The following is a 12,385-nucleotide window of genomic DNA, read 5'->3' on the forward strand; positions in this document are numbered from 1 at the left end:
TTTAATCCAAGGACTTGGGAGGCAGAGGCAGATGGATCTCTGTGAGTTAAAGGCCAGCCTGGTCTACAAGACAGCCAGGGCTACACAGAGAAACCCCATTTCAAACAAGGAAGAATAAAAGAGAGTAAGAAGGAAAGGAAAAAGATACATAGACAAACAGGCAGGCAGGCAGGCAGGAAGGAAGGAAGGAAGGGAAAAAGAAAGTAAGAAAGAAAGAAAAAAATAAAGATAGACAGTCAGATGGACGGACAAAGGGATGGAAGGAAGGAAAATTCCTCCATCACGTTGGGCTGTAGCAGGCCTGTAGGGCATTTTCTTAATTAGTGATTGGTGTGAGAGAACCTAGCCCACTGTGGGTAGGGCCATCACTGAGCTGGAGGTCCTGGTCTATTAGAAAACAGGCTGAGCAAGCCAGTAAGCAGCATTCCTCTACGGCTCTGCACCAGCTCCTGCCTCCAGGTGCCTGCCCTGTTTGGGTTCTGTCCTGTCCTAACTTCCTTCAATGATAAACAATGATATGGAAGTGTAAGCCAAATAAAGTCTTGCCTCCCCAACTTGCGTTTGGTCATGGTGTTTCATCACAGCAGCAGTAGCCCTAAGACAGTAACCAACCGGTGTGTTCTTCCCTGGAGAAGAAGTCTCCTGCTCTAAACATTCCGTGGTGGCCTGTAGTTCTTTGTCTAGGGTTAGGGCTTTGTGAGCATTCTGCCTTCCATCTTAGCATATATACTGATACCCTTCCTTGTTCAAGGTCACGTTTAGGCAGCTGTGTTGGTTGAGACTTCATGGGTGTGGCCATACTGGTTTTATATGCATCTGGGAGTGAACTCTGGGCTTTGTGAATGCTCAACAATAACCTACCAGCTCTGCAAGTTCCCAGCTTCCTTTCCTAGAAATTTATATTAATTCTTTGCCTTGCTTCTCTCATTAGTGCCAACCTTGTCTTTATTCTTAGAGGCAATGGGTCAGGATTTGTCAGTATTAATAGCAAGAATGTGGAAATATGATTTTTAATTTTTAAAGATTTATGGATTTATTTTATGTATATGAGTACACTGTAGCTGTAAAGACAGTTATGAGCCACCGTGTGGTTGCTGGGATTTGAACTCAGGACCTTCAGAAGAGCAGTCAATGCTCTTAAACGCTGAGCCATCTCACCAGCCCCCGATTTTTAATATTTTAAATTTCTTATTTTTCTGTGCACCGGTGCCTTGCCTGCATGCATGTCTGTGTACTACATGTATGCCTGTTCTCTGGTGCCTGTGGAAGACACAGAAGAGGCTGTCAGATCCCCTGGTACTAGAGTTACAGACAGTTCTAAGGCACCATTTGCGTGCTGGGAACTGAACCCAGGTTCTCTTCAAGAGCAACAAGTGCTGTCAGCTACTGAGCCATCTCTCCAGCCCCTCGATTTTTATTTTTGATGAAATTAAGCAAAATAGATAGGCTGTCCCTGCTTTATTTTGAACCACTTGTTGTAATATTTATGGATCAATCCTTATGGCTCCAAATAATGGCTTATGTTAAAGAAAATATATAAATTCATGGTGTAAATATGGCTGGCTCCTCTTCTACAGGACAGTAAGTTGCTAAGTAATAGCTTTCTTCAACAGGGACTGTTAGTACTCTGTGAGATTGGTATGTAATATATATATATATAATTATATGTGTATAATTATATATATACAATTATATATTAAATATAATATATATTATATATTATGCATATGCAGGAATTCAGATATTACCTACCATAAAGTCTTACATACTTCGTTTCCCACATCATATACATCAGTATTAAAGAAGAAAGGTAAGTTTCTAAAATTTGCTAATGCAGGATAAAGACATTGCTCACGTCAGGTAGGGGTGTGCTTCAGTTGGGGGGAGGGGTTATTTGCATAGTGTTTGGTTGGTGGGAGCTTACCTAGCATGCATGAGGCCCTGTGTTCCATCCCAGCAGGCATGGATGGAGAGCGTGCCTGTGTAAGTACTCCTGTAGGTCCTTTGATCCTCCCATACTTGTGAGGTAGAGATCAGAGGATCAGAATTCAAGGTCAACCTTGGACACGAGTCTAATTGAATGCCAGCCTGGGCTACATGAGTCTGTCTCAAAACCAAACCATACCAACCGACTCCAAAAGCTCCCACTACTGAGGCTTCATGAATGAGAACTGAGATTAGACAACACTGAGTGAGTAACGAGGTCACAGATTCTGACTGCCAGTTCCAAGGAGATGGCATAGATGGCAAGCATCCAAGACTCCCCAGGCCTTCCGGGATGGCTCACCTTTAGAGGTTCGTAAGCAGCAAATGTGGCGCTGCTCCACACATGCTCTTCATGCCCAGTCACACTGACGGTCACCAGAGTGTGGCCCGGAGATGTGGCTGCTATGTGGACACTAGAACAGTGCATCGCTCCAGGCTTCTGAATACCTTTCAATCAAAAGACATGACTTCAAACAGGCATGGGGACACGGGTTACACTTTCTTGGGAGGTGGCTGACAAGAATCAGGAGTTCACAGCCAGCCTCAGCTACAATTAACTTTAAGGCAAGCCTGGGCAACAGGAAACCCTGTCCCAACAACACACACATCTCCACCATAACTAAAGTAGAATAATAAATAGTCTGTTTTTTGTTTTTGTTTTTTGGTTGTTGTTTTTTGTTGTTGTTGTTGTTGTTTGATTTTTCGAGACAGGGTTTCTCTGTACAGCCCTGGCTATCCTGGAACTCACTCTGTAGACCAGGCTAGCCTCGAACTCAGAAATTCGCCTGCCTTTGCTGGGATTAAAGGCGTGTGCCACCATGCCCAGCTGTTTTTGGGTTTTGTTTTTGTTTTTTTTTTTTTGTTTTTTTGAGACAGGGGTTTCTCTGTATAGCCCTGGCTGTCCTGGAACTCACTCTGTAGACCAGGCTGGCCTCGAACTCAGAAATCTGCCTGCCTCTGCCTCCCGAGTGCTGGGATTAAAGAGCTGCACCACCACGCCCGGCTGTTTTTGTTTTTTTAAGAAATTAGGAGCCAGGCATGGTGATGCACACCTTTAATCCCAGCACTCGGGAGGCAGAGGCAGGCAGATTTCTGAGTTCAAGGCCAGCCTGGTCTGCAGAGTGAATTCCAAGACAGCCAGGGTTATACAGAAAAACAACAACAACCAAAACAAAACAAAAAGATTTAAAAAAGAAATTAGGATATAGAAACAGAATAATTTTAACACATTAAAAGTATAACTTGGGGCTGAAGAAAGAGCTCAGCAGTTACAAGCACTGACTGATCCTCCAGAGGACCCAAGCTCAGTCCCCACTACCCACAGTGCACTTGCAACCCTTCTAACCACAGCTCCAGAGGACCCAAGCTCAGTCCCCAGTACCCACAGTGCACTTGCAACCCTACTAACCACAGCTCCAGAGGACCCAAGCTCAGTACCCAGTACCCACAGTGCACTTGCAACCCTTCTAACCACAGCTCCAGAGGACCCAAGAAGATCCACCACTCCCCCAACATGGGTGTCTGGACAATGCAGAATTTGATATCAAGATTAGCAATGCCGACTCAAAGATAGCTGAGATTGTCGAGAACTGTAAAGCCAACTAATGTGTGCCTAACAAGAAGAACCCCAGTAATAGGTTCAGAGGCACAAAATCCAGAGTCTAAGAGACAGGCTTCATAGAGGTTAAACCAGAAACTTTTAGATATAAATATTTACCGATGTTTATAGATACCTTCTCTGGTTAAACTGAGGCTTTCCCCACCAAACATATAACTACTTCCACGATGACAAAGAAACTCTTAGAGGATATACTGCCAAGGTATGGACTTCCTCAGATGATAGAGCCAGACAATACATCAGCTTTTGTGTCCCAGGTAAGTCAGAGACTAACCAATATTCTGGAGATTGATTAAAACCTTTGTTGTGCTTATAGACCCCAAAGTTCAGGACAGGTAGAAAGAATAAATGAAATCCTAAAAGAGACCTTAACTAAATTGACCTAAGAGACTCAGAATGACTGAGTAACTCTCCCCTTCGATCTCTACTGGGTATGAAACTCCCCTTTCCAGATGGGACTCACCCCTTTTTAAGTCACGTTTAGGATACCACCTCCCATTGTTCTTAACAAACAGGGAGAAGTTATCACTGAGTTCGAAGATCACCAACTGCTGAACCATCTCAAGGTGTCCAATGGGCTCATAAACATGTTTGGCCTAAACTCCATGCTCTCTATAAAACAGGCCCCCCTCCGGAACAGGTGGCCCAGAGATGGGGTCCTGATAAACAGACACCACCATGAGTCATTAGAGCCTCACTGAAAAGGTTCCTATATCATCATCCTGACCACACCTACTGCCTTAAAGGTTGACAGAATTGCAGTGTGGATCCGCCATATACACTCGAATCACAGACCCATTTGTAGTTGAGGATGCCCCAGACCAGCCGGAAACAAGAGAAATAGAAGGAATCAGACACCCTTCCAACACTCTCACTCTCAAGTTACAACGATCCTGATGAGCCTCTGTGCTGTATGTACTACAAACCCCAGCCCCCTCCAGCCCCTTAATCTTACCAGGGTCATTATCAATACAGCCACAGGAAAGATGATCAACTCCACTTCCCTGGGTACCTGGCTCCCCGATCTCCATGTCTAACTTTGTGATCTGGTGGGTAAAGAATGGGGCCCACCTCTCTAGAACAATGTTGAAAGGTATCTGCCAGCTTATGGCTGCAATACACATTTGGTGGGATGGGAGACTAAACACCAAGCTTTGTATGTTTGCCCAGGACATTCCCAGAGCAGGGACCAATGCAACAAATGTGGAGGCCCTGAGGCTTTCTTCTGGGCAGCCTGGAGATGCAAATCCACTGGATGGAAACACTAGAAGTCTCCCCCTCCCCCAGTAAGGACCTCATCACCATGACTAGGCTCAATTCCCGGGACTGTGGGGAGAAATACAATCCTCTTATTATTAGATTCACAGATCACCGCAGGAAGGCTGCATTCAGCCTTCAGTAAGTAAGATAGCATCTCAAACTATCAGTAAGACTTGGGGACTGGGCTGCAACTACATGGTGGCTCATAGCCATCTGTAATGGGATCCAATGTCCTCTTCTGGAGTGTCTGAAGACAGCTACAGTGTACTCATATACACTAAATAAATAAATAAATAAATAAATAAATAAATAAATACATCTTTTTAAAAAAACGCATAAAATTAAACCTTTAAAAAAAAAAACCCGCCGGACAGTGGTGGCGCATGCCTTTAATCCCAGCACTTGGGAGGCAGAGGCAGGCAGATTTCTGAGTTCAAGGCCAGCCTAGTCTACAAAGTGAGTTCCAGGACAGCCAGGGCTACACAGAGAAACCCTGTCTCGAAAAAACAAAAACAAAAACAAACAAACAAACAAATAACAACAACAACAACAAAACCTTGGGGAACTGAGTTTATCAAGATCCTGTCCACCATCTGACTCTATGTTCAGACACCTCCAATTGCTCTCAGCCCCAATGCCCACCACCTCTGTGGGCCTGGACGCCAATCCTACCCCAAGGCCCACATCCATCTTCCCCTAAGAAGGCCCCAATCCAAGCCACCAGACCAACACAAAGGCTGAGTAATGATAGCTCTGACCCACTCTGGAATATGATGGTCAGGCCTTTTCTAGTCACCAGTGCCCCAGAGCTGGGTTAGCTGAGTCATGTTGACTGTGCTATGAGATAAGACCTTGAAGGCATAGCCCTGATTTGAAACTTTACTGAAACTGAGTCCCCCAATGAGTGTAGATGGTAGCAAGGGGAAGCTAGGCTTATGACCTTACAGGCCATAGAGGGTCAGGGCACCTGTATAGAGACAGTCCCTGGGGCCTACAGCCATCTTTGTAACCGGATCCACAAGACAAATCCCGATAATGATAAATACCTATTACCATCCAACAAAGCCGGGTGGATATGCACATACTACAGGGTTTACCACATGCATCCACAGAGCTATACTATATCAGGACAAAGAATTCTGTATACTTGTCCAGTTGTACCCAGGATCATCTATCACACAGACAACCATGCTCTAGATTGGATGGAACCTCGGGTTTAGTCCCCAGAAGAGCCAAGGGAAAACCAATTTAGGCTGAAACTCTGGCGGTTCTCATTGAACTAGACGTGGCTGGTATAGCTTCCTTGGTGTTGCAAAACAAGCAGTATGATGGTCTAAGAGAGGCCATATATCTATACTGATATAGAGAGATTTTTAAAAAAAAAAAATCTCCAAGATTTTCTGGGCTCCCTGGAAGAGGTAGTACTCCAAAATAGGAGGGGGCTGGATCTCCTGTTTGTGCAGCCCTCAAACAGAATGCTGATTTATGTTGACACTCTGGAGTGGTCAAAGAATCAATGGCCAAAGTGGGAGAGGGCTTGGCCAAAAAAAAAAAAAAAAAAAAAAAAGAGAACAGGCACAAGGCTGGTTCAACTACAGATCAACAGCTCCCCATGGCTGACCACCCTGATATCTACCCTGCTGGGCCCCTGCTCATTTCACTTCTGCTCCTTACCTTCGGCCCCTACATCCTAAACAAATTAGTCCAGATCATAAAAGAAAGACTTGAGACTAATTAACATGATGATAAAAAGTCACTACCAGCTTCAGGAAGTCCTATGATTGGGCCTTCTAGTTACCAGAGAAAGTGGGGAATGAGAGGCCAAACCTACTCCATCTTAAAACCAGCCTCCATCTTAAAAGAAAAACAAAAAGCCTGAGAACTTGGCCCACAGTTGAACCCAAGCTGCTGCCAAGCACTAGGAAGGACCCCACAGCTTGCTCTTGGCCTGAGCTACTCCCTAGCTACTTCCTAGCAACAGTTAATCAAAGATTAGTCTGATTGTTCTAGATGTTCTTTCTGACCATTTGTGATTGTATATGGTCTTGCTTCAGAGCACCCACCTGTCGGCTTACAATAGACATTTAGTTACATGCTTGCCAGACTGGACACCACCCCCCCACTGCCCCCACCAATTATTTCCATTTCAGGGCTGCTTTGCCAAACTGTCCTGTGGGCCAGCAGTGAGTAAGCCCAAACCTGAATTAGTAATAAGGAGATCCCAATGGGACTACATCAGAAACAGCTCCTTGGTGGTCTTTTGGGATATACGATGGCTTCCTGGCACAACAGTTGTTGAGGATTCATCTGGTGCTGTGCATTCAAATGTTAAATTCTTAACTCTAAGATCTGGTTGCTCCCAACTTAAAGCTATTGGTTAATTACTGGGGAAAATAGAGGTAGGTGGGGTTTCAGCTACTGTCTGGGGGTCACAGGGTATAGACCAGGAGGAAAAAGTGAAGGAAGAAGACGGGAGAGGAGGAGGAGGGAGAAGGAGAAAGAAGACAAAAGTACAGGAGGTCTCCATTAGATGTGATGGACCAGGAGCTTGTAGCTGAGTGAAATGTCCCCTGAGGACAGATTGATGGAACAGAAATAACTCAGGACTCAAACAAGAACTTGGGGAGCACAGCAGGGGAATTAACAGTCTAGTGTATAGAAAAATATATTAGGGGTAATTAGCCCAGTAATCATGCTAAAGCTGATTTTAAAAATCCATAGGAGGGCTGGAGAGATAGCTCAGAGGGTAAGAGCACCAACTACTCTTTCAGAGGTCCAGAGTTCAATTCTCAGAAACCACATGGTGACTCACAACCATCTGTAACGGGATCTGATGCCCTCTTCTGGTGTGTCTGAAGACAGAGACAGCGTTTTCACATACATAAAAATAAGTAAATAAATAAATAAGTCTGTAGGATTCTGCCTTGATTATTGGGGGACTGGCCAGGTCATATTGATAATTATTAAGTAACTTTTTAAAGCCATTTACAATGGTTATCAGGATAAAAGGTTAAAGTGATGTTTGTTATATCTTACATCATTAGTTAGAGCTTAGAAGAGAAGAGCGAGGAAAGCCGAAGGATGCTACACGCTGATGAGCAAGCAGGATAAGGAAGAAGTCGGGCTGATGGCACTCCTCCAGACATCAACGAGTCACAGGAATTAATATGGGAAAGTACTCACAAAAGAGACTGGCAAACACTAAATGCTAAAGAAATATCCCATGTTACTTCTGCACTATATTGGTGAAAATCAGTGGGGCTCAGTATAAAATATGAACTTCAACAGCAAGAAGCATGCATGCTGGTCTTTATAAATAAATTATTTGTGTTTTCCTTTTTCACTAGAAAAACATACTGTCAAGACTAAAGGTATAGCTGAGTTGGGAGAGTGCTTACTGGGCATGCTCTGTCCCCAGTAGAGTGTAAATCAGGCATGGTATTCCTGATCATCTCAGCAGGAGGCAGGAAACCAAAAATTCAAGGTCATCTTTGGTTACATAGCAAGTTCAAAGCCAGTCTGGATTACATGAGGCTCTGCCTCAAAAAAGAAAAGAAAAGATAAATATATTATCTCCTTTTGACAATAACATACAGTCATGAAATGACACCATACTCCTCTTAAAAAGGAAACATGAAAGCCTGGGGACACCGTCTAGCATGTCCAAGTCCCTAGGATCAATCCTCACTCCTGAAAACAAAAATACATGTATTAAAGAAAGAAAGAGGAAAGGAAAGGGAGGCCAGAAATAGAAGATGCTCCTATGGCTGGAAATGGTCTGTTCAGCCACAGGGTTAGCAAGCTCAGCTTTGGGGATAGGGAGATGGCTCAGAAGATAAAGCACTCATTTCCCTCCAAGTGTGAGGACCAGAGTTCAGATCTCCCAAACCCATGAAAGAGCCAGGCAGGTGTGATGACCACTTGGAATTCCAGCACTTGTGGAGCAGACAGGACCCCAAAACAAGCTAGACCAGTGAGAAGGGGTGAGCTCTGAGTTCAGTGGCAAGCTCTGCTTCGATAAATAAACTTGCATCCAATCAAGGAAGACACCAATATCACCTCCAAATCCAGGGCGCACATACATGTGAACACATGTGATGTGCATCCACATCCACATGAACATGAGCACATATATGATATATGCACACCACACACAAAGACACAACACCCGTGCCGTGCTTTTGCTCTCAGTGTCAATATTCATAAAAAAGAGTAGAGTAACAACTGCATCAAGGCCTTTCCCGCCAGCACTCAGGAGGCTGAGACAGGGAGATTATGGTTTTTTTTTTTTTTTTTTTTTTTCGAGACAGGGTTTCTCTGTATAGCCCTGACTGTCCTGGAACTCATTCTGTAGACCAGGCTGGCCTCGAACTCAGAAATCCGACTGCCTCTGCCTCCCGAGTGCTGGGATTAAAGGCGTGCGCCACCACACCCGGCGACAGGGAGATTATGAATCCAAGGCCAGCCTAGGCTACATAGCAGCATCCTATTGGGGGGAGGGGAGTGGGAGGGGCAGGGAGGGAGGGAAGGAGAGAAAGAATTGTATGAATTAAACTTCAGTGGTAGTTGTCCCTTAATTAAAGGATGAAGGGGTGGGGTGGTAAAAGCTTAGCCTTGCCTTCTTTAAAAAGAGTGAAGACTCCTTGCTTATCCGAGTTGAGATCGAGGGGTAAGTGCGAGCAGTCTGTGAATGCGATGGCCTCCTTGGTCTCTGTATTTACATGATACATTGCAATGGATACCTCAATAATCTGGCCAATTTCCACATCAGCTTGAAATGGCAACAGTTCCATTTTGTTCAGCTTCATGACATACACCTTAGGGAAAAGCAATTAACTTTTAGGAAAGGACATTAAGACACACTCATAATCATGGGCTGTGTGTCTATACATATGTAATATACACATAAATATGAACAATTTAGTGTGGGGCACATGCCTGAGTCCAGCCCTTAGAAAGCTGAGCCAATACAATAGAGTCAGGTTCATCCTCGGCCACAGTGAGATCATGTCTCAACAACGTATGTTTACCCTCTCCGCACACTGCTGTTACTTACTTACATGTTTTCCTTCAGTCCCCCTAGTCTTTCTTTTCTTTTTTGGTGGGGTGGTGGTGATGCTCAAGTTGAATGCAGATCCTGTGCATGCTCAGAAAGCTCACTATCACTAATCTAGCCTCCAGTTTATATATATTTTTTACATATATATATATATGTATAAAATATAAATTGGGGGGGGGGAGTTTGGACTTCTCTGTGTAGCTCTGGCTGTCCTGGAATTTACTCTGTAGACCAGGCTGGCCTTGAACTCAAAGGTTTACCTGCTTTTGCTTCCTGAGTGCTGGGATTAGAGATGTGCACCACCAGAGCCTAGTTTGTCTTAGGGTTCCTATTGCTGTGATGAAATATCATGACTAAAGGAGACTTAGAGAGAAAAGGATTTATTTGGCTTAAACTTTCAGGTAACAGATCATTGTATAAAGAAGTCAGGACAGGAACTCACACAGGACAGGAACCTGGAGGCAGGAGCTGAAGCAGAGGTTACAGAGGAAAACAGCTTTCTCAGCCTGCTCCCTTAGAGCCCCCAGGACCACCAGCCCACAATGGGCTGGGCTCTCCCACATCAATCATTAATTAAGAAAGTGCCCCTATAGGCTTCCCTACAGACCAATATTTTTTCCCAATTGGGGTTCCCTCTTGTCAAATGACTCTAGCTTGTGTCAAGATGACAAAATAAAACCTAACCAGGTCAACTTAGGTCAGCACTTCACATACACCTACAAATTCAACTGATTAAAAACACTTGGGGAAGCTGGGCGTGGTGGTGCACACCTTTAATCCCAGCACTTGGGAGGCAGAGGCAGGCAGATTTCTGAGTTCGAGGCCAGCCTGGTCTACAGAGTGAGTTCCAGGACAGCCAGGGCTATACAGAGAAACCCTGTGTCGAAAAACTACACACACACTCACACACACACACACACACACACACACACACTCACACACACACACACACACACACTCACACACACACACTCACACACACTCACACACACACTCACACACACACACTCACACACACACACACTCACACACACACACACTCACACACACACACTCACACACACACACACACACACACACACACACACACAACCACGCTTGGGGAAATAACCCATCTGTTCTGAACAAGTACACTTTTATATTTGCTTGGTTTGAGGTGGCCTGGAATTTCAGCACACAAGAGGTGGATGCAAGAGAATTGTCGTGAGTTAGTAAGTTTGAAGCTAGTCTGGGCTACAGAGTGAGGGCCTGTCAAAACAAAAACAAACCCAAGAATGAAAACACAACACAGCATAACACCTCACTGACCCTGGCACTAGAGGTAAGTGATCTAGACTTAAGGTAAGACTCACACTCAATGTTCCCAAAAGCAGCCTGTCTCCTTTCCCTCTCCGTTTTCTGTATTGACAACATACTTCCACACCATCTCTGTAGCTTTATATCTTTTACTTCCACTATCCAAGTGCTCATCAAATCTTTTCTCCTACAATTCCAGCCTTTGGGATGAGGCAGGAGAATGGCCAAGAGTTTAAAGTCAACCCGGGCAACATACTGAGTTTAAGACAAGCCTGGTCTACAGACTGAGACCCTATCTCAACCCATCCCTCTCCTAAAATAAGGCCCTCTCATTTTGTCCACTTCTTTTGTTGTTGCTGTTTGACTGAGACAGGGTTTCTCTGTGTAGCCCTGGCTCTTCTGGAGCTTCCTCTGTAGGCTCTGTAAGTGCTGCCTTCCTCTGCCTGCCTCTGTGAGTTATGGGATTAAAGGTGTTCGCCACCACTGCTCAGCTTTGCTGCTGTTTTAAGACAGGGTCTCATTATTTAGTTCTAGTTAGCCTGGAATTTACTATGTAATCCAGGCTGGCCTTAAGATAGCAGAAATCTACCTAAATGCTGGGGTTGAAGGTGTTCACCACCACACCCAGGCAATTTGTTCATCTCCTTTCAGGTCTCAGTATCATTTCAGTAATTTAGGCTTGCAAGCTTAACATAAACTGGAGATATCTGGAAAGAAGTGATCTCAACTGAGAGAATGTCTCCAGCAGATTAGCCTGTAGGGAAGACTGTGAAGGTATTTTCTTGATTAATGGTTGATGTGGGATGCTCCAGCCCACTGTGGGCAGGGCCGCCCCTGGGTAGTTGGTCTGGGTTGTATAAGAAAGCAGGTTGTGTGCACCACGGGGAGCAAGCCAGTGAGTAATGTTCCTCCAAAGCCTGTGCCTCAGTCCCTGCCTTGAGTTCCTACTCTGACTTCTGTAACTTGAAATAAACCCTTTCTTCCCCCGTTGACTTCATAGCATTTATCACAGCAATGGATACTTAACTAGAACAAGGTTTGGCTGGTGTCTTGGCCTTCAGTCCATCGTTGTCTACTCGCCTACAGCAGCAGCTAGCTTTTGCTCTTTAAGATAATTGTCATTACCATTAGTGATTACAAAAGTAGTACTTAGGGGCGGTGGTTTG

The 12,385-nt window shown here is 44.6% G+C and overlaps 1 protein-coding gene across 1 annotated transcript in view; it reads right to left on the bottom strand.

Moving 5' to 3' along the window:
- Nup210l (nucleoporin 210 like) overlaps positions 1 to 12,385 on the bottom strand; it is a 117,204-nt gene that overhangs the window by 65,059 nt on the left and 39,760 nt on the right. The window contains exons 13-14 of the mRNA XM_021157946.3: positions 9,483 to 9,681; positions 2,288 to 2,433 (exon numbers count right to left, since the gene is read on the bottom strand). Of these exons, the coding sequence (XP_021013605.1) occupies positions 2,288 to 2,433; positions 9,483 to 9,681 (345 nt within the window). The remainder of the gene's footprint in view (positions 1 to 2,287; positions 2,434 to 9,482; positions 9,682 to 12,385) is intronic.

Source organism: Mus caroli, unplaced genomic scaffold, assembly GCF_978045245.1.
Source record: "Mus caroli unplaced genomic scaffold, Mus_caroli_1 scaffold_3, whole genome shotgun sequence".
NCBI lineage: Eukaryota > Metazoa > Chordata > Mammalia > Rodentia > Muridae > Mus > Mus caroli.